The sequence below is a fragment of the Platichthys flesus genome, chromosome 15, assembly GCF_949316205.1.
Source record: "Platichthys flesus chromosome 15, fPlaFle2.1, whole genome shotgun sequence".
In the NCBI taxonomy this organism is placed as follows: Eukaryota; Metazoa; Chordata; class Actinopteri; order Pleuronectiformes; family Pleuronectidae; genus Platichthys; species Platichthys flesus.
The window spans coordinates 12,468,223-12,496,190 of record NC_084959.1 but is presented as its reverse complement, the minus strand read 5'-3'; the positions used below and the strand labels follow the sequence as shown (position 1 = coordinate 12,496,190).

General features: G+C 41.4%; 4 protein-coding genes and 1 pseudogene across 5 annotated transcripts; all 5 read right to left on the bottom strand.

Annotated features, from left to right (window-relative positions):
• Positions 1-8: 8 nt before the first annotated feature.
• Positions 9-8,848, bottom strand: LOC133969513 (zinc finger Y-chromosomal protein 1). 2 transcript variants are annotated; one of them, XM_062406042.1, is made up of 8 exons: positions 8,313-8,848; positions 6,388-6,484; positions 5,819-6,133; positions 4,713-4,862; positions 4,114-4,242; positions 3,885-4,019; positions 3,592-3,735; positions 9-2,833 (listed from the first exon to the last, which is right to left on the bottom strand). In XM_062406042.1, the coding sequence occupies exons 2-8, from the start codon at positions 6,452-6,454 to the stop codon at positions 1,536-1,538; spliced, it is 2,238 nt and encodes a 745-aa protein (XP_062262026.1). In that variant the 5' UTR covers positions 6,455-6,484; positions 8,313-8,848; the 3' UTR covers positions 9-1,535. The 2 variants fall into 2 exon arrangements, with proteins under 2 accessions (XP_062262026.1, XP_062262027.1); XM_062406043.1 differs by lacking the exon at positions 3,885-4,019 and having other exon boundaries at positions 8,313-8,846.
• An 873-nt stretch (positions 8,849-9,721) lies between these two features.
• Positions 9,722-11,884, bottom strand: sat1a.1 (spermidine/spermine N1-acetyltransferase 1a, duplicate 1). Its single transcript, XM_062406370.1, has 6 exons — positions 11,656-11,884; positions 11,478-11,529; positions 11,281-11,361; positions 11,089-11,190; positions 10,927-10,967; positions 9,722-10,822 (listed from the first exon to the last, which is right to left on the bottom strand). The coding sequence occupies exons 1-6, from the start codon at positions 11,719-11,721 to the stop codon at positions 10,655-10,657; spliced, it is 510 nt and encodes a 169-aa protein (XP_062262354.1). The 5' UTR covers positions 11,722-11,884; the 3' UTR covers positions 9,722-10,654.
• A 1,675-nt stretch (positions 11,885-13,559) lies between these two features.
• On the bottom strand, positions 13,560-17,122 carry prdx4 (peroxiredoxin 4). The gene is made up of 7 exons (XM_062406368.1): positions 16,816-17,122; positions 15,222-15,339; positions 15,004-15,120; positions 14,732-14,854; positions 14,038-14,168; positions 13,876-13,910; positions 13,560-13,682 (listed from the first exon to the last, which is right to left on the bottom strand). The coding sequence occupies exons 1-7, from the start codon at positions 17,036-17,038 to the stop codon at positions 13,632-13,634; spliced, it is 798 nt and encodes a 265-aa protein (XP_062262352.1). The 5' UTR covers positions 17,039-17,122; the 3' UTR covers positions 13,560-13,631.
• Positions 17,123-17,403: 281 nt separating this feature from the next.
• On the bottom strand, positions 17,404-19,768 carry LOC133969850 (centrosomal protein of 128 kDa-like; annotated as a pseudogene).
• A 2,658-nt stretch (positions 19,769-22,426) lies between these two features.
• pdha1a (pyruvate dehydrogenase E1 subunit alpha 1a) lies at positions 22,427-27,679 on the bottom strand. Its single transcript, XM_062406135.1, has 11 exons — positions 27,526-27,679; positions 26,701-26,769; positions 26,444-26,617; positions 26,035-26,161; positions 25,842-25,933; positions 25,253-25,345; positions 24,537-24,692; positions 24,301-24,372; positions 24,148-24,215; positions 23,494-23,602; positions 22,427-23,356 (listed from the first exon to the last, which is right to left on the bottom strand). The coding sequence occupies exons 1-11, from the start codon at positions 27,571-27,573 to the stop codon at positions 23,192-23,194; spliced, it is 1,173 nt and encodes a 390-aa protein (XP_062262119.1). The 5' UTR covers positions 27,574-27,679; the 3' UTR covers positions 22,427-23,191.
• Between the last annotated feature and the right edge of the window lie 289 nt (positions 27,680-27,968).

Genomic DNA, 27,968 nt, shown 5'->3' with positions numbered 1-27,968 from the left:
CATACGGCTAAAATACTTTGCTTTTATTACCTTTTTTTAACAAATACGTTGAAGTACATCCATAACAACACGGTTCAGATTTTGTTTTTATCAAGTGTTTACATCTACACGTTTTGTACAGATTTGTATACAAAACAATAATTTACGTCCCATAGAAGTCTAGTTACACTTAACTATACAACAACTTGTAAATGAAATAAATATAAAAACGGAAATGGTCACAGGTGATAACAAAAAAAATGTAAAAAGCCATTGTACAAGTAGACCACCAGCACCTGTCTTCTGAAGTCGCACCTATAAAAAAATGACATACATTTTCCCTTTCTACTGGCAAAGGTACATACATCTGTGTTGGTAGAAAAGAAACTGCAGTTCATAGTTTCATAACATCAGCCCCAGATATACTGTATGATTCTATTGAGGCCGGACTTACCTCAGGACAATGTCACCTTTCCACGATTCAAGCCTAATATTGGATCATACTGATGCTTAGAGATTATGCTTTTTTTCAGTGAGTTAATAGATATAAAGTCAATTATAACAAGTTTGTTCATCAATAAAAGAAACCATCTGTTGGAGCAGCTCGTCATCAGCAATGTCGAAAACAAACATTATCATCACATACATTTTTTTTATCTTCAAATTAGTGGGATTTGGGTTTCCAGGCAACATCTCAGTCAGCGCTCGCTCCGCTGCTTTGGGCACTTGTTTGGAACCTACAGTATGACTACCGATTTAAAAAGAGAAACATCCGACAACTGTGTGATAATCCAGTGATCGGGTAGTGATCATCCACTACTACACTCTGTATTTTGTGTCAATTTAATAATAGCAGTTCACGAAACTAAAAACAACTGATCCTTTCTCTGGGTGTTGAGCTCAGCCGGCCGTGTGTTTTTGTTAACACAACAAAAAGCATTATGTCACAGGGTGGTGAGGTCTGAGCACCGGAAGAACAACAGATGCTTTTTTTTGTCACTCGCACTCCATCTCTCTCACGCACGCACACTCATAACTACATACATGACATGTTTACTGCATTTTAAGTGATCTTTACCGAGATGACAAGTGCTACTGTGAACAGGTTGCTAATCCTTACTGCTGTGTTTAGTACTTGTTTTTTTTAAATGACGCAAACGTTTTGCAAACAACACTTCTGTTTTGAGACAAATAATTAGGACCATTGTGACTGAGAACTGATTGCTGCCTGCAAAAATCATAACGTGTATCTACAAAGAGACATTTGCACAATCTGCCATGCACACTGTCACCGGCAAGGGACATGCAGTTAAAAGTGCAAGTCTACAGAGGGGCTATGCTGCTACCTCCGACCGAGCATTAATGTTATGTACACGTGTATACGTCTCTGAACAAACATTAGGCTGAGGATCAGAAAGGAGCAAAACAACAAGTGCAGCGAACACATACACATTATTTCAATGTGAAAGGTGTTGTGCTGAGGGTGCAGTGATTGGGGTGTGATAGTTGCTTCAACATTGTTCCGTTTTGTGGCACAGTATTTGGCTCGGTCAGAGTCACTCTGCCTTCCCGTCCTTGTGGTGGCGCACAATATGCTGGTTCTTCTCCGATGGCCGTCGGAAGCCTTTCGAGCAGATCTCACAGCGGTGTGGATAGTCTTTTGTGTGAATGGAAATCACGTGTCGCTTGAAACCCGAGGCGTCCCCGGTGCTGTAGTCACAGTACTGGCACTGGTAAATTCTCCTCTCCTTCTGACCTTTGCCAATAACTACAGTCACACTGCTGGCTAAACTGGCGGCACTGACCCTAGCAGCAGGGCTGGTGCTGCTCGAGCCGCTAGGTGCAGACTTTTTAGGTGACACAACGGGAGTGTTCGGCTCTGTCCTCTTACCCTCACTCTTTTCAGGAGAGGACTGTGGCTCCTTTGTGTGGACAGACAAGATATGGCGACTGAGAACAAAAGGGTCTGCAATTTTAAAGTTGCAGTGCCGGCACTGGTGGAGTTTCTTGGTGCGATGGGCTACTGAGTGCTTCTTTAGTTCGGATGGTCGGTGAAAGCCTTTCCCACAGACAGCACATTTGTGTGGATAGTCCTTGGTGTGAACAGATATGATATGGCGTTTCAGGTCACTGGAGTTGGAACTTTTGTGATCACAGTGGGCACAATGGTGGGTCTTATTCTCCTCGTGTGTTAGTCCGTGCTGCATTAACTCCTCTTCCTCAGCAAAGGTCTGGAAACAGCGCTCACATTTGTATGGCATCTCCTTGCTATGCTTAGTCTTGATGTGTGTCTTGAGATTAGAGGAATCGGCCGACTTGTAGTCACAGTACAGGCAGGAGTAAGGCTTCTCGCCCGTGTGCGTGCGCATGTGTTTCTTCAACTCTGAGGGGTGTCGAAAGCCTTTTCCGCATTCCACACAGATGTGAGGGAAACTTTTGCTGTGAACAGCCAACAAGTGCCGATTGAGAAGTCCTTGCTCAGCAGTTTCATAGTCACAGAACTTGCATTTATGCATCTTGGTGGGAGTTGGAGGCGGCTGGCTCTTGGGCTCTCTGTGGTGGTGCTGCAGTCTGTGAGAGAATAGCGCGGCCTGCTGGTGGAACTCCTTGCCGCACATTTCGCACTCGAAAGGAGCCTTGCTGCTCAGGGCGTGCACCTCCATGTGGTTGTGAAGGCTGGCTTTCTTGTTAGTGGTGAACTCACAGTCTGTACACTGGTACTTTTTCCTGGTCAGAACCTCCTGGTGATGATTCTTGGTGTGGCGTTTCAGGAAGCCTCGTGACTTGAACTTCTTACCACAAAGCATGCAGGGGTAAACTGTCAGAGGCTGACCATACGGACCGATGATAATGGCTGGAGAGAATAAGGACAAGAGGGAGAGGGAAGTGACTACATGGTCATGAATGTAATTTTCCAGTTAACATTTAGTCATTCTAGCTTATAACAGTGATAAAATCCTTCCATTCATTTATGTATTGATAAGTATGTAGATTCAACTTTTTTTTTACTAATAACACCAATTTCAAAAGGCCTCTGCAGCGACATTATTGGGGGAAAAAAACACCATATCGAGTTGCTGCTTATAAAACTCATACATTTTCTTCCACTAGATCTTCACATTAAAAAGGTTTAACTGGTGAGACGAGTTGACTTTGCACAGGATACAAACAAAGTTCAACTGCTGCTTTGGGGGAGAGGAGCTGGAGAGAAACAAGGATGGTTGGCTCATACACAGCAATCTTGAGAAACCCTTACACTGTACGTTCGCTGAATGGAAGACTAGTTTTTTACTTATATTAACAAATCCTGTATGTGTTTATTTATTTTTTTCATTTTTCTGCTGGTTATACAGGAAAAGTCATTTTGGAAAATGATTACATGAATTGAGCAATTATAATGAATCAATTACGTAAAAATATTATCTTGTTGGAAAATATATTGATTGCACTTATGGCTTTCCTGTTAAATGCATCCTTTCTGTTACTTCTCAGCATGGCACCGCATCACTGTAGCATCTAAAGGCCTTAAGTAGGTTATGATCTAAAAATTATAAATTACATGCAAAACTGGCCTGAGGAGGCAACTTCCATATCCAAGGGTGAGGATCTTACCTGTCTGGACCTGTCGAGGCTCCGAACGCCTCTGCTTCTTGGTGCGTTGTCTGTTGATTTCGTCGACCCCATCCGATTCATCAATGTGCAGGAGAGCACTGGCTGCCCCGTTGCGGTTTTCACAGCTTTCACTGTCGTCCACACCTGTAAGAGTGACAGAATGTTTTTAGAAACACAAATATATTTACACCATCAGCACCGGCAAAGCTTAAAACCAAGGCACACAGAGACGTGGTGGATGCATAGGCTACCAGTGTTGTTTTAAAAGCAATTTAATAGACAAGGGTGCTGACCATAAGCAGCCGCCCAGGCCACAGGCATGAAGTCCTTGCTTAGAGACACGCTGTCATACGAGCGGTCGTGAGTTACTGGCTCTTCGCCTCCTACCACCACCTCCATATATACCTCATCAGTCACCTTGGACCCACCTGCAGATGAGCCCAACATGTACAAAACCACAAAATCTAGTGACGTTTAGTTTCATGACATGTCATCCCCACTAACCCTAACCCGTCAACTCACCGTGGTTTCCTTGATTGTGATGAGAATCCCCGACAGACATGTAAACCATCTTCTCTCTGAGCGTTTGGCCTGAAGACTCGGTTAACCGTACACTCTCTGTGTCTCCGTCGCTGATATCAACAGATTCTCCTGCAGAATTAAAAAAATCTTTTAAATACACCACTTTTAATAATAATGACAGTATAATAAACAGATACATCTTTTGTATTTTAGATTAAGATTAAGATTTGTTTATTTATACCAAACACATGCACAACACACTCATGCAATGGTAGGTAAATTTATCCTCTGCATTTAACCCATCTGGTACAGGACACACAGAGCAGTGAGCAGCCATGTACAGCGCCCGGGGAGCAGATGTTGGGGGAGTAATTGCCTTGCTCAGGGGCACTAGAAAGGGTAGGGAGAAATCTCTTAGATTTTTTGACAGATCAATCCAGGTTCGTCTTTTGTTGTCTCTCCGTGGAGTCGAACCAGAGACGAACCAGAGACCTTTTCTGCCCATAGTCCAAGTTTCTACCACTAGACCACCGCCTCCATTTTATGATGGAACATCAAATCAAATCCTAAAGAAAAGTAGAAAGTTCACTGCAACTCACCCATATCATCCTCCCCAGAATCAGCCTTGAAGATGTAGACCTTTATCACCTCCTGCCCGTCTTCATCCTTCTCCACTTCCTGGTCCTCCACTGCTCCCTCCACTGTGACTTCTGTTCCATCCTCTGATACCATTTTACCAGCTTCGTCCACTAGGAAAGGACACGCATCAAATTTCATATAAGATTTAATTTAAGTTATTTTGGTCTGTCAGCCGGCAGCTGGTGATAAGATAAATGCATAACACCTCGGCCCTATTTAGCTCATTTTGGTGAAGATGCAGCTGGAGTGTAATTTGACTACTTCAGAATATATTATATTAATTAGGCTGATTGCAATGAATACTTCCAATAAACTGCAGATGAAATTTTGGATAGATTTGGAACAACTTTACCCATTTGTAAAATGAAAGCTGCCCCTGATTAATAATACAAGTCTTGTACAAGAGCTGAACAATCAATAAAACTTGGGAAGAAAAAAAAAATTTGCATTTTCATCTCAAGTGTTAAAGTAGCTTGAAGCTGATTGGTCCCAGCTTTAAAAAGGCAACTTTGTACTTTGGCAGTTGTGTTTACAACAGTAACAGTTGAGCTTGTCACTGTAAGGCTTCAAATTATAAGACCACTGTTGTGACTCAATACGTCCAAATCTATTTTAACGTAGTATTTATATATATATATATATAATTACCAATACAAATTTTGATTAAGTCATGTAATAAGAAATAGCCATAGCCATCCCCATGATTCCCACAATTTAAGGTATCAGATATGTCAAATGAAACTGGCTAAAGTAATGAGTTCCTCCTGGGTTATGTTTACTGACACATCAAGGTCTCAAAATTGTGTCCAGGACTTAGTGTACAGTATATCCACAGGGTAACAGCTATAGAAGAATGAGGAGACAGACCGTGGGTGTCTAATTTGAAGTTCTCTCAACCCACCTCGGGGGGTAATTTGAGCAATTACGTTCTTATTTGTCAAAAACATTTACACTAAAAAAAATTTAAGATCAGCCTGATATCTGATCCACCAAAGAAACAGAGTTTGAATGTGGTCTAAGTATGCTTCCGACAACCAATCTCTGTACTGCAGGGCTTTAAACTTACATGATATCATTAGATAATCTCCACAGCCATCTTGGTCATCCTCCTGCTGCTCTGAGTCCAGCCCATCATCAGGGATATCACCCATGGCAACACCTTCCTCCTCGCCCTCCAGAGCCATCACGCAGGTTTCTACAGCAACGTCTTCATCTTCATCGCAGTGCACATACTCGGAAACCACATCCTCGACAGCATCCTGGATGACAAGCTCGTCTGGAGCAAACCTGTGAACCGCCATGCCTTCCCCTTCACCTTCCGACACCAACACAGTCTCTTGAAGCTCCACAACAAACTCCTGTCCGCCGGCACCACCTTCATCTGTGAAGCAGCAGAACCCAGTTAACCAGAGAACAGTCAAGAGCAATGGTTTGGTGGCGTGAATGTTTTAACTGGTACATTAAATGTTACTGATTTCCTACTGACATGACACAATACAAACATGTTGATTCAAACTATTGTACTGTTAATGTAATATTCAAGCTAACTAAAAAAACTAAAATATCCAACTTGGTGAAACGCCACATTCAGCAGACGTTACAAAAACCCACAGTAATACAAGCGTGGCGACTTACCCGATCCGTGTAATATTATTTTAGGCTCCTCGGAATGTATTGCAAGCCTGGTGACATTCTCATCCATTGTCCTCGCACTGCATTTGTTACTTGACAGCTGAAAGCAGATGAGAGAAATCTTAGATCTTAATAACCAAAGCTGGTGGAAGCAGGGAAAACATTAAAACCATCCAGAGCCCAACAGCAAGCAGTCAACAACTGACTGACCCTTGTGCTGTGTGTGAGACATCTGCAGATGTCTAACGATTTAAATCTGCTCACACACACTAAATTTGTAACCATTTGGATTTTAAAACAGTGATGTTCAAACATTATAAAATAGTATGTTAACCTGTGTTCTGTTCTGAAGGTGAGCCATGGAAAACTACAATAAGCATGTTACCCGTTGCGTGTTTAGGAGAAACATTGTGTGTGTGTGTGTGGTTAATTTGATATGATAATTTGATTCACATGCTGGAAAGGAACACTGGGCTGGTGTTGTACCAAAACAACAGCTGGAATATCTTCAAATACAATTAATACACAGTGATCGGTTAGGGTCTGTTCAGTAGTATACCCTGTATATAAGGATTTCTGTGGAGTGGATAACTTCGTGGACACGCATCACTTTCTACTTATCAAGTTAGACTAATTAAAACTTAGTTTTACTCTTCATCAACACTTTTTCTGGTCGTAAGCAAGCACTACAATATCCTACTAAAACATACTTAAAGGACGCTTTAACCCATACTACATTACTTCTGTTTTATATGCCATTGTGATGCATTTAGCAAGATTATGTGAAAAGAGCTTCATTTGTTTTTATATTTCATTCAAACGAACCACATTATAAAATATACAAACAAAACAACTGATTTTGACTAAGGGGAACCTCGTGATTCCATCAAAGTACTGATTCGTGTGGTGATACCTTCTGTCTGCAGCAAGTCAAAGCACTTGTGGCACAACAGCAATGACTGCATCAGCTACTAAATACCAAACACTGAACTCATCATAAGGAGAAATCGTGTGCGACCACAGCCTGTGTCTCTCACACACACACGGGGTGATGGGATGTAAACAGTGGTGTGGACCCTAGATTGTACCATCCCCCACCTCCAGGTAGAAGACAACGGTGTGTGCAGATGCGGCTCACACACACACACCAGGCGAGCATCAGTGTGCAGATACATGCATTGAACACGGTAATAAGCACCGGGGCGAGCGGACGGACCCAGCGTTCCCATCCACGCTGCCCCTAACGTTGTGGAAGCAGACGAGACGATAAGGGGCAGTGTCTCCATCTGTCCACTGGAGAAGCGTTAGCGCCAATCGCATGCAACGCGAAGTCCAGACTATCCCAGCCGCAAAACACGCTCAGCTCCCGCGCATAAACACAAATAAAAACACATGCAGCGAGATTAAACGTGTGGAGAAGCACTGAGGGGTTTTGTATAGTGTCTACCTCGGCTAGGCTAGCGGGAGGGGGGGCTAACGGCGCCCTCCTTCGCCACCACCGATTTTCATGCACAACCGCGTCCGCCATTTTGTTAGCTTAGAGTCTGGACGGATGCTAATTTTTTACGGTGGCTGAAAACGTTTCTTCGCGGAGAGCCATCTGAATTTTACTAAAGGCTACATCGCACGTTAAGCGGTGCAATCCACTCGATGTGACATTAGCCGGCGATGACTGGCGAACACAAAACGCCGTTTTACCCTGAGCGGGGCTGTCTAGCTTACCGGAGCGGCCTGAATTACAACAATTACGGCCGCTATCCAGGGCCCTGGCCCGAGGAGAAAAAGGCCCAACCCTCTGCGGCCTCTCAGCGACAATAGAGAAATAAATTAAAAGCCCACATGCATGCAATAACAAAGAGGCACGGACACGCACTAATTCAAACGTAGCTCTGCAAACGGCCTCCTTGGTAGTAAAATGAGCCGCGTACCGGATTCGTGCTGCAGGGATGGCCTCGGTCCGCGTCTCGGCTTTCCCAGGCCGCCTGGTTCCCCCAGACTCGGGCAGGATTCAGTCGGGAATTTTGTGTTATTTGGGCGGGCCGGAGAGGAGCAGAGAAGGAGGGGTTAGGGGTTGTTTCTGGAGCTCCGCTGAAAGCAAAGCGGGACGTGCGGAGCCAGCTTCTTGTCGTGCTACAGCCCCCCGCTCCTCCAGCTCCGAGGCCGCCGTCAGCACGACACGTCACAGCCCGAGAGCGGCAGGAAAATGCGGAAGGGTTTGCGGTGGAAGTCTTAGCGGCAGGAACCAACAGGCCATGTTCCGAAGAGACGCCGCTCAGACGGGCTGCGTGGACACGAGCACCGCAGCGTTAATTAATGAGTTCATGTCCCCGAGGTTGGTGGAGCTAGTGACGGGGCGAGGGCAGCTTCTGTTCCCCGGTCAGTGCTCACTCCTCTGCGGCGGCGAGGTGGTCAATCACAGGTGATTAAACTATGACCCCCCCACTCCGCGTACATCCAACATTCAAACTACACTCCAGTTTACAGTGGAAGCCCCAGTGCCAACACCTGGGTTCATGAGACCAGTTGTTTCTTCACGGTCTCACTCTGCTTTGGCTTAAAGTTTCAATTATCAGTCATTTTTACTATCAAGCCCTTGAATCTGTTTTTACTTGAAGAACAAAAGGTTGTAAGGTGTTTGTGTTTACGGTTAGATTATGAAATTTTGGGATTCACTTGAAAGTTAAGCCAGATTACAGATAATAAAATAACACAGTGTTCAATCTAAAAAATATAATTGACAAAAAATTTAAAATTTAAAAAATATTAAAACAAATTATAAATAGATATATATTTTTTTAATTTTAACTTGTAATATACATATATACACAATATATGCAGAGTAATGGAGAACCAGTGCCTAGTAGAAATAATAATAGAAAAAGTTACATGATAAAACTCTATGAAAGTGACAGTAAGTATTATGTTAACAGGAGAAAAATAATATGGGATAGTGCGGGTTGAGGTTGAATTAATATGATGACAAAAATATTACAAACAGCAGACATACACTTAAGTCTGTTGATTCCAAATTTCAGGGGTACTCCTATGACTTTATTTACCCATTCAAACTGATATTATAAACACAGTGAATATAACTCACACTAAATGTTTAAGGATAAACTAGCAGCTTATGTAAAACTGTTTGAATTAGTGCAAGTTAAAAGACTACATCCATGCTTATTAGTATTGTCCCAGTATGATAATAAACAAAACAGTGAGTGCTTTTACTTTGGATTTTAAGTGCATTTAGCTACCCCTAGCTTGAGCGACATTCTCAATACATAAACATCTGAATAACAACTATTACTACAAAATCCGTTATTACAATGTTCCCACATTACTTTAAATGTACTTTATTACAGATTACAGAATACATACCCATTGACATAATTTGTAAGGTATACTGTTAGATTAGTACAGAGAATTACATATTTCTAATACTTTTAATTACTTCCACATTGTCACATATCATTGGTACAGTGGCACATTGGCATTACAACTAATCCTTTAAATATTGCACAGATAAATGCAGTTGTAATTCTCGTTTTTCCCCACAAATGGGTGAAAAAGATACAAATAATGATGTAAATCTGCAATACCTTGCAGAGTGAGGAAGCCAGCTCACATACCAAACGATTAGCTTACACACAGTTGTTTAATAATTCCTAGAAATTAAGTTATTGGATAGAAATAACAAGTCAAAAATACAGTCCTCATCATGCATGTTGTAAATTGTGTTTTGTTTCCTTAATATCTCGGTTGGCAATTTAGCTTGGTCATTGGCCAAGTCGGCAAAATTGACTTACATTTGAATAAACAACAACTACTTATATTTGCTTGAGTAATGTAGACTTATGTTTGTAATCCCATTACATACATAATATATTTATAATATATATTAATGAATAGTATTCTGATTAACACCTATTTGTGTCATGAACCAGGCTGTTTGATGATTCATTTATGTTCTTTGTAACTGTCCCTAATTGTTGAAGAATTATACATTTAAAGGTCTAAAAAATAGAATCAAAATGACTCAACATCTGCCAACAGTTATTCTCAAGTTCAATGTTTCAATGTTTATTTACTTATCAACAGAGGTTTACATTTTTTAGATTAGAATCTTAGATCAACAGAAATAAGTAAATGGTGTTTATTAGCGAAGAGAACATTTGATTGCTAAAACTATTTATTCAGACTCAGAAGACAGAAAAATAGAAAGAACAGGATTATCACCAATAGTCAGCACAAGTTAATCAACTGTCAACCCCTAGTTTGCATTAATTTTCAACAGATCCCGCTTTTCAATCGCAAAAAGCCGCCAGCCCTCCGCAGAGGAAAGGTCAGTTGCTCCTCTGCGCTTGTAGAACTCAATAGACTTGGTGTTGTTTTCCGCAACAATGAAGTGCATGCTGCTACACCGAGTCTTCACTGCCGTCTACAAAATAGAATACAAACAAGGACAAATTTGGAATTGAATACACATTAAATTAAGTTGAATCTTTTAGCAAAGAAGCATCAACTGTTGAGTGGCAAACCTACCTCACTGAGTTCCTGCAGGATTTTCGAACCAATACCGAGACCTGGAGTAAGATTAAATGAACAATTTGGGTTAGTTGCAGAACCTCTTGTCTGTAACTTATTAACTTTTTACCACTATCATGACATTGTCATCGATATATCAGGAAATGTCAACAACCTTACCTCGAAACTCATCCATGACGTAAAAGTCCTCCAAGTACAGGAGCTTCCCGATCCAAGGGTCATACGTAAAGTAATACATGGCAAAGGCAATCACAGTGTGCTCTAGAAAACACCATCAGATGACTTTAGGAAATGGGGAGAAACACGCATGTTAAACTGTGAAGGGCTTTGTGTCATAAACATCTATTTTACCATCTGAGCTCTGCTCTTTTGGGACTTCTGCAACCAAGCAGTGGTAGAATGGATGATCTCCAAATCCATCCTCCAGTAGTTCTACAAGTGGGAAATATACTTTATAAGAATGTATAAAGACTGAAAACATGTTTTTATTCAGGAAGGTACAAAGTGTATTCTTATTGCTTAACATAATGTCGACTTAACTATACTACCTTTTTCTGTCAGCACGACCTGATCCTCCATTTCTTCAAATTTAGCAAGTTCCTAAAAGGCATCAAAACAACAAGAAAGCCTTTAACTGGATGTAAACAGACACGTAAGAGAGTTCTCATCAAATGGACAAAGTATCTTATTGATTGTTTTAATTTGAGGCTTCAACATTTGTCTTACCTTTATGAGTCGCAGGATATCGGACACGTCCTTGGGTTCAGCTTTGCGTAATATAAACATGGCCATTTTCTTTTTTTACCCTTTTTTCCTTTCCTCACTAGTCCTCTGAATGTAAATAAAAGCAAAATTAGTTTCTTCATCCGCTCCTCAGGAGTTTACCCCCCCGACATTGAGAAAATCAGCATATACTAGCACTGGCTGTGTCATGCAGAGTGGTAGAGTATCACGAGTAAAGTCCCTTTTATGTATCCCGGAAGCAAACATGTCCAGGACCCACACAGAGGCAAGGCAATCATCTACAGAAGCCTTGAGAGGTGAGGTAAGGGATTTTCTTTCTTTCATTTTCTTACTTGTTTTTATCTTCTTTATCTGTTTATCAGCAGGATTTATTCTGCTAGGATAATTTTGTCATAGGCTCATTTAGTTATTTTTTTTCAACCCATGTAAGCAGTTGAAATTTTCTCACAACACAGCTAACTTCTATTCAAAAAGACACAACAGTAATGTGACATAATTTGCTAACAAAGCACATTTTTATTACAGATTTATGCCTAGTGTTTAAGGTTCATACAGAAAGAAAATATGGATGCCTTCAGTCCTATTGAGGTGGGGCAATCGTGCATGTGGGCCTTTTGTGGTTGAGCCGGGCATTAAAGCTTTACTTGTGTTTCAGGGCCTTGACAATCATTATTTATTTTTTTTAACTGAAAACCTGCACTTCCACTCGGGGCCTCCTTAAACAGCAACTTACATCCTTTTTTATTTTCCTTTTCTGTTGAATCCTTATCTCTGTGTTTATCCCTTGAAGCTAAACATTAACCAGACCTGGAAAAAGAACATTACCTGTGCACAATCTCTGAAGAGCCGAGTAAACATACCCCAAGTGAAAATGAGTCACACAATTAGAACATTCAAAGCTAAAATAACTGGGAGGGGTTATATACGGTATGTTTTTTCTCTGCAAACACACAGTCAAACAGTCATTTGCATTGCTGAGACTAAAGGGAAATCTGTGGTTTGAAAATGGATTGTGGTTATTAGGGTTACCAATAACTAGTAATAGAGAGGTGATAGATGTGGTAGCTCAAAGAAAATGTGTGGTGGCATATTTTGCTATGATGAATAAATCAGGGTGAGGTTTTGTGTCTCAATACTCCAAAAGACCAGTCACCTGCTGGCAGTCATAAATATACTAACCCTTGACCCAGTCCAGTACTTTTCTTTAACTTTGCCTACTACACAACACTGTTCTCTCAACATGCTCCCAGTGTCAGCTACATTTTCATCCAATGTTCCTCAAAAGTGTTTGATTAGTATTTGGTTTGACACATTGCTACTTTAATTTATTCCTTGGGACCAAGCAGGGGTGTGTTAGGTCTTTTAAGGTGATGTTTGATTAAACTAGCACGTTCAACCCTTAATCCATTATCTTATTTGCTTATCCTTTTGAGGGTTGCAGGGGTTAGATGCAAGAGACAGGGTCACCACTGGACACGCTTACGGTCAATTTAATGTCTCCAATCAACCTAATGCTCAATCTGCATGTCTCTGGACTGGGGGAGGAACATGCAAACTCCACACAGAAAGACACAGACCAGATCAGGATTCGAAACTGTGAACCTTCCTGCTAGTTTCTAAGGCAAGCAGCTAATGTCGTGTTAGCTACCTATTTACACTTTACAAAATTAAAGACACCATTATCAGTAGAGCTAGTATTGTGATACTTCTGGAGATACTGTGCATTTCTGTCCTACCTTGTAATCAACGGTTGCTAGTAAGCATCTGGCTGTCACAGGGTGAATTCACATCAGTGACAGCTGTTCAGTCCACGTGCGTTGCAGGGAATTAGTGTATGAACTGAGGTAAAACTGTCAGATGGATCTAATAAAAACAACCAGGAAGCATTTCTAAGAAAACACATTTTATTTGACCCTTCAGAAAGAGGTGGATTTGACAGACTGGGACAGGAACACAAATCAGTTCAGTTTATCAAAATACTTCAGTTTGCCTGAAGGGTCCGGAATGATCTGTGGGAAAGAATGCATTCAATTAGTGCAAAACAGACTGAGACAGACTGGGACTTTTAGACTAACAAAGTATTTGTTATTGTATTAGCTGCAATCTCCAAATATATGGCACCCTATCCGAGGACTTCTGCATAATGTAGGACAATATAGGTAAAACAAGATTCAAGTCAGTCTCTGCTCCAGTGTTACTCACCGTGTCGCTGCCTGGCTTCCATCCTGCGGGACACACTGTAAACAAAAAAGACAAGATTCCAGTCAGCACAACCAAAAACAGCTTCTCTAAGTAACAAACATGTTAAAGTATAAATCAACATGCAAATAAAAAAAAACATTTGTTTCAATGAGCCTCTCATACCTTCTCCGTGCTTGTCAGTGTACTGGAAGGCCTGGACCAACCGAAGTGTCTCATCCACAGACCTTCCCACAGGAAGATCGTTCATGGTGATCTGCCTCAGGATGCCTTTATTATCGATGATGAAGAGTCCCCTGGTACAGACATAGACAAGTAAGAATCAGTATAATGGTAAATTATGAAGCACATTCCTAAATTTTGTAGAATCCTGAGCTACATATGAAGGACCAACTACTAAGCTGACGGCTCTGAAATGGATAAACTCTTGTTCTATAGCCCTGTGTAGCTCGTCGATTATCTCAGCCCCTCCTGCACGTTTTCTCACTCGCACAAAGAAACACACACGTCTTTAAACTCAGACTGGGTTAAACTACATTATTAGGTCTTTGAAAATAGAAACGGTGTACGTGTGTATTTGCATATAGAGCAGTTAAGTGAGATCCAATCACAAGAGACATTCAGTGGATTTTATTGCCAGATGTGAACAGATTAACTTAGAGCTGACCAGATCCGATCTCTCAGGACAAATCTTCATACCAGGTCTCGACAGAACATTTGGTCCCACCCAAAATATTCCCCTGTATCTGCTGTAACTTATTGCCCAAAGTTCACTCAGAGTGGCACAACATGACCTGTTTGCATAAGTTGATTAACTATTAATCTCTAATTATAGCAATAAATGCCAATGAAACTGTACCTGAGAGTGTGTCCCTGGTCCTCCAGGTAGACTCCATAATCTTTTGAAATCTGGTGAGTGAGATCAGACAACAGAGGGATTTTCATTGGTCCAAGTCCCCCCTGCTTCCTGGGCGTATTGATCCTGTTAAAAAGGAACATTTAGAGTGGAGCACGACATAACCCAACCAAAGATAAATTGAAATTCCAACGTAGTGTCTCTGTTATTACTAGCTTTAATTTTCAGGCATTGGAACCTGACAGCATGTGGGTTCAATGGGAAAGCCAGCTTACCAGGCCAGGTGGGTGAACTGGGAGTCTACTGAGCAGGCGACCACCTCCGTGTTGATGGCACGGAACTCGTGCACCCGGTCACTGAATGCGATGATCTCAGTAGGGCAGACGAATGTGCTGCAAGAAAAACAACAATCACGTTAACCTATGCCGTCAAGCAGCAATCTAATCAACACAAAAAAAAAAATAATGCAACCTGCGCCTCGGATGTTACTCACAAGTCCAGGGGATAGAAGAAAAAGACGAGATATTTCCCCTTGTAGTCTGACAGCTTCACCTCCTTGAATTCACCGTTGATGACAGCTTGTCCTTCCCAGTTTGGTGCAGGCTTTGAAACTAATGTAGGAAGAAAAGCCAATGTTCAATCGATAGAACCGCTCTATTACAACAGGCCGCATGGGTACAGGGGCATTGCTAAAAATCATGTGCTGTGTTACAGGGTAAAGTCTCAAAAGTCATGACGACACAGGACAAATAGTGAAGTGGGACAACAACTGGGACAGCATCAATATAATGAGGATAATCAAACTAGGGCTTGGCGATAAAACATTATAAATTATTATTGAAATATAACGGTTAGGAACAGTTTCTATCACCAGGCTATCAAGTTTCTAAACTCGTATTCAATTCATGTCCAAAAACCCTCAATTTTTTTTTTTTTCTCAACTCACCTCTGTTAAATATGAAATAACTTAAATATACACATTCCATACAGTTCAAGTTGTAACTACATTTATATATATATTTAAATGTTTCACTTAACCTTTGAATGTATATAGTTTTTTAGTATTTTAATAGACTTTTCTTATTCAAACTATTGCTCTGCCAGCTGACCTGTCTCTTCTCAGGTCAGCCTGACTTTCATTGTACTGTTGACAATGTGCAAACCTGCACATGATAAATAAAAAACTTGAACTTGATGATTACGGTGTCGAGATTTAACACATAATAAATTGACCTCAGGTTCGTAAAAATTAATTGAAGTTTATCAAATGTTTGTTATTCTCTGTTTATAAAAAAGAGTTACCACAACCATCACAGGGGAGCCAAACTGAATCTTGAAACTCAGTATTCTAATGTGACATTTATGGTGATAATTACAGATATCGTTTGATATTGTTTTGTTTTATCGGTAGGATTTCTGGTCATATAACCCAGTCCTAACTCAAACACTGATGCATTAGATAATAAACACTGCATGACATGTGTGTAAGACAAAAACTATGCTGATGGAGGGGTGGGTGAAGTGTCTGAGTCCATAAAACACATTAACTGTAGCTTTTTATACGTTAGAAGAAGTGGTCACCATTGACTTCGATTGTATTGGATTTTGCTGCAACGCTGTTTATCCCTGAAACTCCAAAAGTCTTTTGTGGACTCAAACATTTCACTAATGGGTTACTACCTAAGTGTATCCATGGGACTTGAAAACCCTCCAGAGGAATCAGCGGGTTGTTGCTGTGCTACACACCGTCATGTGCGGGGGGGGGGGGGGGGGGGCGGGGAGGAACTCAGTCCAAGGAATTGAACAGAATGACGTGTCCTACAAAAAACCCATTTGATTCAAACCGAGGCCTAAAGTGTGCGTTACGGTAAACTTTTCAAAGCTGCCCCAGACAGACAGTCACATTAAGAGGCGCTGCAGAGTGTCTGACACTTTGTTTTGTTACAGTCCTGACAGCAGTTACGGTTGGTCGGGACCAGCACGAAGAAGCTGCAGCTGCTGGGTTCTCACGGGGACACAGACACCACAGTGGACATACAGACACTGATCCAGCACGCGTGGCCGTGAAGGGACAGAGACACACTCACTCTTGGCTTTGCTGAGGTGCAGGGAATGGTCGGACACGGGCACACGGAAAGCCTCCCCGGGATAGACGTGTCCTCCCGCGTAGTTGTGACACTGGGTGTTTCTCACGTTGGCGCTTTCCTCTGCAGATGTGACTGTGGTGGCGGCGAGGAAGAGGAGGAGGAGGAGGACAGAGGTGCTCAACAGCTGCTGCCGCTTCACACCGGGGTGGGAAACTAACTCCATGGTGTCGTCTCTCTCTGTCAGCTGCAGTGGGTTTCAGGCTTTGGAGCAGGATTGTTTGAGGTGCCTTCTTCCTCCTCCTCTTCTTCTTCTACGTTCAAGGTTGGCAGCAGCCTGCGTGCTTATTGCTGCATTACTGCCACCTTCTGGACTTAATTAGCTCACTGCTATTCACTCCTATTTCCATTTACCAATTATAAGTGACTAAGGGACAAGTTGTCTGTCTGTCTGTATATCTGCTTGTATATATGTCTGTATATCTATCTATCTATCTATCTATCTATCTATCTATCTATCTATCTATCTATCTATCTATCTATCTATCTATCTATCTATCTATCTATCTATCCATCTACCTATCTATCCATCTATCTATCTATGTATAGATCAATCTTGTCTTTCAGGAATTGTTTTTCAGGAATTGACTCAAAGAGGTCCAGGGCTATAATTTCTAGATCCAAAATACAATCTTGAAGAACCTTCATGTCTTCCTCCTTCCCTAAACTCCTCTCCAGCAGCTCTCCCTTCCGTGCTACGTGACTGGCTCCGCTTCTCCAGTTGGTCCACGCACGTTTCCCACATCTGCCTGAGTGTATTCAACTGATCCCTGGTTTGCTGGTGCTCCTTCCTTAGGGACTCTTCTCTTGTGACACACTCCCGCACCTCCTCAGACAGCCAGCGTAGCTTGGTCATTGTCTCTGCAAGCCATTGATGAATGTTTTTCACTAATGTAGGGTCCTGTGATATTGCGTGTTGTTTATAGTCACAATTACTAGCCAAGTTGAGGCATGTTGCATCCAGTTCCTCACCAATGATGGTAAGGATTTGTTTCTGTTGTTCTGCCATCTGTAGCACCTTCTCCTCCAGACCTGAAATATGCCTCAGTTCACCGGACCTAATTTTCTCATCCAGTTCCTGTGTGAGTTGTTGGTATTTTTTTTGAAGCAGTGCATATGCCTCCTCATTTGTCCTCAGCTGCGCTGCCATCTTATCAGACTCACTCTTCGTCCTGCTTAATGTGGCACGGAGCACCCCACACAGCTCCCTATCTGACTCTCCACTTGCCTTAACCGCCTTCAAATGTGCCTGCATTTTAGCCTGTACTTCATGATCACGATTTATGCTGCTGTCCTCCATCATTGTCTTCATGTTGTACACATTCTTCTGATGCATCTCTCTCTCAAGCTGCAGCTGTTGCTCCAGTGCAGCCCGCTCTTCCAGTGCCACTGTCAGTTTAGCTTGTAGCTCTGAAGAGCTCCTCTCGAGCTCCTTCCTGGAGTTCTCCTCATTAACTAACTTTTGAGCTAGATGAGCATGGGTTGGGGTCATCTTTTCCAGGGCGGCCTGGAACTCGCCCTGCATGTCCTGGACCCTTTGACAACAGCAGTCTTTGGAGGCAGTTTGTTCCTCCGGCTTCTGGTGCTCCTTTATCCAGGCTTGGATGGCCACCTGACTCTGATTCTCTTCTTTCAGGGCAGCTAAGGCCTCTCTTACCTCCAGTGTTTCCTGCTTCAGTGACAACAGTTGCTGGCTGGTCTCAGTCAGCTCAACGTTTTTGTGGTGGATCTCTTCCTTGAGCTGGAGCACCCCACACAGGTGCTTATCTGAATCTGCTTTTGCCTTAACCTCCTTCAAATGTGCCTGCGTTTTAGCGTGCACTTCATGATCACGATTTATGCTGCTGTCCTCCATCATTGCCTTCGTGTTGTGCACATTCTTCTGATGCATCTCTCTCTCAAGCTGCAGCTGTTGCTCCAGTGCAGCCCGCTCTTCCAGTGCCACTGTCAGTTTAGCGTGTAGCTCTGAAGAGCTTCTCTGGAGCTCCTTACTGGATTTCTCCTCATTGGCTAACTGTTGAGCTACATGAGCATGGGTTGGGGTCATCGATTCCAGGGAGGCCTGATACTCACCCTGCTTGTCCTGGACCCTTTGACAACAGCAGTCTTGGGAGAAAGTTTGTACATCCAGCTTCCGTTGCTCCTTTATCCAGGTTTGGATGGCCACCTGACTCTGATTCTCTTCTTTCAGGGCAGCTAAGGCCTCTCTTACCTCCTGTGTTTCCTGCTTCAGTGAGAACTGTTTCTGGCTGGTCTCAGTTAGCTCCACATTTTTGTGGTGGAGCTCTTCCTTGTTCAGGGCTAAACGGCTTAGGATTTCACTGAGTTCCGTACGAGCTGCGTCTGTCTTCTGGCTCAACACATTCAGCTGGTCTGGAAAGCTCTCCTTTTCCCTTGCTGCCTCCGAAGCCTTCTCAGTTTGAAATTGAGTCTCGTCCAGCCTCTTGCACTTGGCTTTGCAGGGACCTACAGTCTTAATGGCAATGCTTCTTATTCTATCTCTGCTTCTCCCACGCTCCAGGAGTACTGCTTCCAACTTCTTTCTATCAGTCTGCTCTCTGTTCTGTATTTCCCTCAATTTTTCTAGCTCTGATGACAATTTGTCCAACCTATTGTAGAGTTGGTCCCTCTCCGGCTCCTTCTGATCCATGACTCTTTTCAGTTCCGGGGCTTGTCTCTCCGATTCTGTCTTGTTTGACTCATTCAGGATTTGTCCAGCCACACAGGCTTCAGTCTGGTCCCTGTATAGATTTAACTTCTGGTCTACTTTGGTCAATCCTCGGTTAGTTTCTTGTAATGCTTTAGTAAAGAGTTTTAACTTCTCAGAGATCTCTCCTGCTTGGTCACTGGTTGTTCCCATGTCCTTGGTAGGTCTGCAGTGAGCTTCTCCCGCCATGTTCCATGATTCCGAATCACTAGATGTCTCCATAATTTGGCTTGTGATTGCTGAGTTGCAAAAATGCTTCGATGATTCTTTTTATTGTTAGCGGTTAGCAACCAATGTCAAGGTGCATCATTGCATCTACTGTGTTCTTCCTCCTCGGAATGTGATGTGTCTGTAAAGATCAAAGGGAAGTATGTCCCTCTATAAAGATCATAGGCATAGATATAAACACTGGCAATATCGAAGACATACTATACTACCCCCATTTCCTATAGCATAGATATTATATATATGTGTTGGCATCCGATGGTGGATAGTGGTCCACCATCGGCTGCCAACTTGATCATGATATACCTTCACCCTGCTGGCGGCAGTGGACGATGGATTGTGAATGATGGTGGCATCTGATTGTGCTGGTGGATTCTGATCGTGGTGGCTGTTTATCGTGGACTATTATTTTCAACAAGACAGTTTATATAAAATATGCCTACTCAGATACCATTGCTGGCATAATTCATCAATTCAATTACCTTCCAATATGCTACAAACTGTTTATCCTAATCAATGTTGTAAATACTGAAGCCCAAAGAAATGGAGAAAAAGCTAGAAAACTATACTGTGATGTTTCATTCTAAAGACTAGTAAGAAGCAGATTTTTTGATCAGAGGTTGAGGTTAGTTTGTGTCCCCAAACAATTAATGGAAGTCTGTGAAGTTAGTGGAGGAGAAATGACCTGGACCAACGTTTGAATTATGTTATTTTACACTGACTATGTGGACACAGAAAACAGTAATTTCTTCAATTGAAATTGCCAGAAAAAATATCTTCACAATATTAATTTACTTTTCAAAGACATAAAGTCTTCCTCCAGTCATGGATTATCTAGCATGAGACAATTAATACCCTTTAAAATGTGTCCAATATAAGTTTATTAAATGTTAAGCTGAACAGAAATGTTCCAATTTCCAAATTCTAATATCCTCACCTACAGTTTGTTGTGAATGATTATTGGCAACCTCCCTTTTTACCATCCCAAGAAGAGATATGTGATCAATTATCGGTTCTTCACTTCACATCCCTGAACAGTAAGTTATTAAAAAGAAAATCTGCCGTTGATTTTGACACAGTCGTTGACAGCTGCTGCAGTTTACCTAAGGACAAGTAGAACAAGACATTTTCAACTTGTTCAACAGATTGTGACTAAACAAAGTAACCAAAGAGTGCATGTAGATTAGAACGCCTAACAAGCTCAAGAGACAGTTTTTTATTTTTTTTATTCAAAACATTGTCAGAGATCAAAAAGGACAGGGTGCTACCTCTACTACAAAAAGGTATTAACTTGTAAGCCAAGTCCTTTTTCAGTTTTGAACCAATGTCCTGAAAAAGTAGCGAGTAGAAACCAATACACACCCACGTCTTTTGTGAATTTACCCAACATCCTACTTCAAAGACAAGACTACACATACTGTACTGGTCTTTTTATTTGTGGCTCACACATAAACCTGATGTTTCCTGAGTGCTTCCATCAGCCATTTGTAACAGTTTACAACAAATACATTGAAGGCCTTTTCTGTGTGCAGTTGCAGGTATGGACCTTTTAAATGTAGGTTTTTTGACTTATCACAAACCCTAAAGGTTCAGTGTGTAGAACTTTGTGATATCTAGTGTTGAAGTTGCACGTTGCAGCTGAATACCTCTCACCTCACCCTCCCCTTCCAAACATGAAAGAGAACCTGGGGTAGTTTTTAATTTGATACCTCAAGTGTCAGTTTTGTCACAATCATTAGGGCATGAGCACTGACAGGCACTGACAGACAGTGAGGCCCTATTGAAATTGGAAGGATTTTTATTATAAATTGGCTTTTTGAGGGCTCTAACATGCTAAATCTTTTTTTCGTTTTTAATTTAATTTTTTTTATATATATTTTGTTGTATTTAATTTTTATTTTTTTTGTAATCTACATAGTGTAAGATATTGTGCAATAAATAGGTGGTTGAAGTCCTGCCATTTTAGGGGTTCAATATCTAGCCAAGGACACTACGGCATGCAAATGGGGAAGAGTGGGGATTGAACCGCCAACCTTCTTGTTTGAGAACAATCACTCGACCCGCTAGGCCACACCGCCTTTTGTTCAAGACTAGTTTATTTTGGATTCTTATGAGACACAGACTTAAAATCATAATGTCCATGTATTCCTGCACATTTGAGCCAATCATGTTGCCCTGCTGATGTGGTGAAATATAAAAAAAAATACCTTCTGATGGAAACCTTCAAGTGGCTTTAAGTACATCGCTAACTGCACCAGCAGTATGTAGCCAGACGCCTTTCAAGGTTTTTTTAAAAAGCTTTACTTAGCTATTCAAGTATTCAGACGTGATGTCATGAAGTTTAACCAATGGTTAGCACCATTACATATACTTACAGACAGATGTAGGTAATGGAAAAAGTATGTATTGAAAGGCACATAAGCACCTGCAACCCGACCACATGAATGTAAAGACTGTGGAAATCTGTCGTCACACATCTGACCGTAATGAGGCATAGAATAACGTGCACAGCTCAGAGTGCGACACAAACACGTGACTACACGTTCGTCCTCTAAGCGACATGAGGCCTGCCAGGCATGGGTCAGGTTTGGCAAGTTAAAATATTTCAAACCTTCACCTTGGTATTCTTTACTCTTTATTACATATAGTCCACAGACAGATAAAACATTTGGAAAAGCATCAAGAATGTTGGCAACAATCTTTACCCTGCTCTCATTTATGTCTTTGTAACAAGTGGTGCTTAACTCAAATTGAAATATTTAATAACTCAATTTATTTGTTATCTTTGAGTTAAACAGTAATGGATGAACATTTGTTTAATGAAATGACCCAAAATAAATATCAAACAGGCAGTTTGATTAGAATGTTCACTTGGGGCGGGATTTGTAAAACCTTGTGAAGTGGGAAAAATACAGAGTGCTTAATGTTAAGAGACTTTAAATACAGTAGCTTAAAGAATTTCTTTGGCGTTCATCTGAAATTCTTCTAATTCAAGTACTTCATACACCACTACTGTCATGGATGGAGATATTATTTACTAAACATAAAATGAAAGCTTTTATGAAAATAAATAAATATGAGACGAAATATAAATTTCAAGAACACGGAGTGGGGTAATGTTAGAAAGTAGGACTGGCAAAACAATAGCACTTCAAAAATGTTTTACCCATTTTGACTTTGTGTTTCTGTCGATTTTTGTCAGTTTAATTCTCACATCTTTGTTACTATGACCTCTGCTGTTCAATTTTAAATACTTGCTGAATGATGCATTACGTCCTGGGCTTGAGGCATCAGACGGTACATTATATGATGTGTAACTGTGATGGTTAGGGAAGGGGGAAGTATATTACAGACTTGAAGAGGTGATTAAAAGACGAGATGACTAGTTTAGCTCGTAGACTTCAGCTTGGACCAGGGGTTCGTGCCACGCACATCCAGAGGTGGGCTGTTGGCAAAGATATGGTTGCACAAGTCTTCCAGTGGGGGTTCAGGATCCGTGGTGGCATACTGGGCAGCATCTTCGATTTCCTTCCTCACCGCTATATCAATCTCCTACAGACGCAGAGGATTATGGTCATTTGTTTGTATTATGTAGTTCTGTTCCGTTATTAATATTATTGGCAATAGATTAATGATGTCAGAGGGGTTTGGTCCTTCCCTACCCCCAAAAAACAAAAAATATTTCATACCTTGAGCTCCTCAATGCTTGCCATGTTGTTGCTAAGCATGCGATCCTTCAGCAATGATATGGGGTCGCTCTTGCTGCGGACCTCCTGAATCTCCTCACGTGTGCGGTAGCTGAGAGGGCAGATGGGTGCAGGGATGTTGTAGGGATGCACTAGTACAATTGTATTGTAACACACGTATTGGAAAATCTTCCAATAAAAACGTTACTTTTACTAACCACTACTATTAGCACAAAGGGGGTTGATTTGAGGTTGTTGCACAAACCATAATAATCCCTGTAACACTATTGGAGTTTGTATTAATAGCATTACTTGGTAAAAATGTTATTGTGATTAGTGATGCGTTAACATTTCTAATCACAACTATAAGCTGCTGCAGCGAACATCAATCTTAGTGTCACAGTGTTCAGTCCAACCCTGAGCTGTGGTCAGGGCACTGCAAGGCCACTACAGGGGGAAGGAGAATACATGAGGACTACTGTGGAACAGTGGCAGAGGCAAGAGGAAGCACAGTGCAGATACCGTCAGTCGGTCAAATTAATATACTTATTTTCTCATTTAGAGCAAAGCACAATACAGAGTATATTGATAAACCAGAGTGAAGGAGTCATTTTTTCTAGTGTAGTTTACAAAGGCCCAGGTACAGTGATAATTTACCTGACGCCGGGATCACTCATACTGTGTCCATGATAGCGGTATGTCTGAAGCTCCATGATAATGGGACCCTGAGAAATGTGTGACAAAAACATTCAAGCTGGGAAACAGAAAATCATGTTTGCCACGTAGTTTGATTCAATATCTTTCACTTACCTTTCCAGATCTGCAGTGGTCAGCGGCAAACCTCACTGCTTCCCGTACGCACAAGACATCCATCCCATCAACCTGAATACCAAAAAAAGTCATTGAAGGTGACGTTTTCAGGGAATTCATTTCAGTAATTTATATTTAAGTAGAGGCTAAACTTAGAAGAGTGGACCAATCTCCCTGCTACAGAAAAAGTGCATCAGTTGAGGAAAAAGGTTCAAAGAAATGAGTGAGATCAGTACCCGGAGACCAGGGATGAACTCTCCTCTCTTGAAGTAGTCTGTGCTGGCTGCAGCTCGCTCCACTGACGTTCCCATACCGTACCGGTTGTTCTCACAGATGAAGATGAGGGGCAACTTCCAGAGAGAGGCCATATTGTAGGTTTCAAAGATCTGACCCTGTAAAGTCGATGAAGGATATTTGTTAACAAAGCATTGAAAGACAATTGGTTTTTTGAAGATCCTGATGGTTCCCATAAGATGTATATAGCAGAGCCTGTTGTTAGAAAGGTTAGACAGTAACTTATCTTAAAAAGTAAACATTTTACAGCCAAACTTATGCCCCTGCGGTATATCTGAATGTCTTCAGAGAGCATTCTGGGTTGGCTCAGTTAAAGGATGCCAATAAAATCAATAGCAGCTGTGATTCTAAAGAAGACAAGCAGATGCTACGTAGCTTGTTTAACTTTTCTGTCTTTGTTCAGTTTATTAGGGAAGTTGCTAGTAACCATAACCCTAATGTTTACAGTCTCACAACTTTTAAACACATTTACAATTTTCACATCCACAGTTTATAAGTGCATGCATGGGCTCTTAATCACAGCTACTGTGAACAATATAAGCAAGTTGGAACTTATGCATAGATTCAATGAAGTATAAAGTTGTATTAAAGCATCAACTTTGGAGAAACACTGTTCCCTAATTTTGAATCAAGCTGGTATGTGTCTTCTGTGCCCTACCTGGTTGGCAGCACCATCACCATAGAGACAGACACACAGCTCATTGTTGCCCTGAAATTTGCAGGCCAGAGCTACACCAGCACCAAGGGGAACCTGAGGAGAATCAACATGTCTGGGGTGAGTTATATAAACCTTAAAAATAGTAAACAGTGTATCACAACTTCTTTGGCTCAGTCGCAGCTTATTAAATATCAAGGATTCCTGTAAGCTGAGCATGGCTGATGTTGGTTTCTTGCCATAATATTTCAAGCAGAGCTGAGGTATCAATGGCAGCAGTTGTGTCAAATAAAGATTTGATGAGCAGAGTCACATTACTTGAATTCCACTATATTTCCACAATGTGTAAACATTATCAAACAAGGCCCACTTATCATGCCAGTGTTCCCTAATACTTCACACTGAGAAAATACTGGTAATTTTAGATTTGCGTTCAAATTCTTTTTGACTTAGTGGTTTTCTCTAATGCAATCTGATTATCACTGCTTTACGAATTAGCTTAAGAAGTTAGCTGAATTGTAGTCAAGAGACCAGAAGGATCAGTTTACATGTTTGACATCAAACACTCTGCTAGTAGACTATGGTGATATACCTGTGCTCCAACAATTCCATTTCCTCCATAGAAGTTTTTGCAGTACATGTGCATTGATCCTCCTTTGCCTTTTGCAATTCCTCCTCTTCTGCCTGCACATTAAAAACAAAATAAACAATAATATGTTAAACTCAAAAATAACTGTCTCACGAATGAAAATGTCTCAGACTGTGTGTCACCATTTCAGACTCACCGGTGAGCTCGGCCATGATCTCCTTCACTTTCCCTCCTCTGGTGTAAGTGTATCCATGGGCGCGGTAAGCAGTGATCAGGTGGTCAGACAAATTAATGGATGCTTCAATACCGACTGCACAAGCCTCCTACAGGGAGAAAACAAACAAACAGCTTGACATGTTGTCTGTGTGTCGATTGCTGCATGTTCTTGTTTGATAATATGATGGAATGTTCGAATTTCAAATAAAAAGTGACAACCCAACTGCGTGCATCTCTTAAATGTGTTGCATTTATGTAGACTTTTCTTTTTAATAATCTTGTTCAGTAATCACATCTCATGCTGCCATCATAAGACATTGCTCTAAAACTGGAATGAAACTCTCTATACAATTTGTTGTATGAATTGGAAAAATTATGGTGGACTCTACCTGGCCGTCATACAAGTGGCAAAACCCTCTGATGATCTTCTGCTTATAGAGCTGATCTGCCTTCAGCTCCATGCGCCTGATCGTCTGCATGGTGCGGTAGTACTGCAGACCCTCATCACGAGTCATAACCACCTCAGTGGCCGGAGCCTCATCCAGCTTGTGCACATCACATTTCTAGAGAAATGGAAAAATACACAATAATTCACACCACAAACTCACATGTGCATTGAGCAGTTTAGTGCAAAATTACAACTTACCTTTACTTCGAAGCTAGCCTGGGTTGTGAAGTCAGCATATGTGCGTGCTGAAACGACCACTGCAGCTCCCTGACATGAGAGAAGAGGATTTAAAAGTGGCAATCCTAAAATCATTCATCATTACTAAGTTTTCTGTTTATTGTCTTACAAGAAACTTTCAAAAGTGTTAAATGTAATTATATTTTCAAACAAAGGGTGAATATAATCATCTGACCACCCATTTCATGGTATTTCAGTACCTGACACTTGTTGTACATAACTAATGTGCATATTCAACTTCAGTGCATGTCACACACCTAACTGTATTTCACAAATATCTAACGACATATAACAATCTGAATATTATTGAAATAATAGAACTATAAATAAAGAGCTGAATATGAATATTTTTGTTTCCTTTACGATAGACAAACATTTGGTCTCCAGCTCATATTTATCATTGAGATAAAGTCTAACATTGTTATTTAAATGAAACTTTATTTAGCCACACTTTCTTAGGACATATCAGGGACTCCTCAAAGAGCTTCCAGCTAATGTGTCCTTAATGAGAACAGCGCTCCTGTCTACAAATTGCTAAAACAGAGAAATAAACTCAGTGAGGTTTAGGGAACACTTAAATCAAGAGCAGTTTTTGTTTTTAAGAAAACAACTAGAGCTGTCAGAAGGCTTTAACGCCTAGTTTTCGCTGTTAGCCAAACAAGCTACCATCCGGCCTCACAAGGTCAGAACAGCGGAGGCTGTCACGTCGCACGTAAACAGCGGAGCTTTTAGTTCCACGCTGTCCTGCGGTGTTTGAACGTGACGGCTTCAAATGTGTGTACTTACATTTCTGGAAGCGCAGGCTCTCAGCACATTGGAGATATTGGTCAGCATCTTTCCTGGACTCACTAGCTCACAGCAGTCAGCAGCACTTCTGTCCTTAGGTTCCGCACTTCCGCTTCCGCTCACTCTTCCTCTCTGCCCTCAACTCCTGCAGGAAACAGCTCTGCTGCCCCCCCTTCTTCTCTGGTGTTTGGTCCTAATAGACCAGAATGACCCAGAGAGCAGGGTAAAGTCATGCATAGATACATAAATAAAATAAAATAGGTCGAAAATACACCTAATGTTATAGAAAGTAGGTCATGTCAAGACTGCAACTTCTACTATACTACTACTAATAATAATAGGTTATATTATTAACACCATTTTATCCAGCTTGTGTACTCGCCTCTGTCATAATAACAGTCTATATATGCATAATCATTTATCCTAAATTAATTTGAATATAC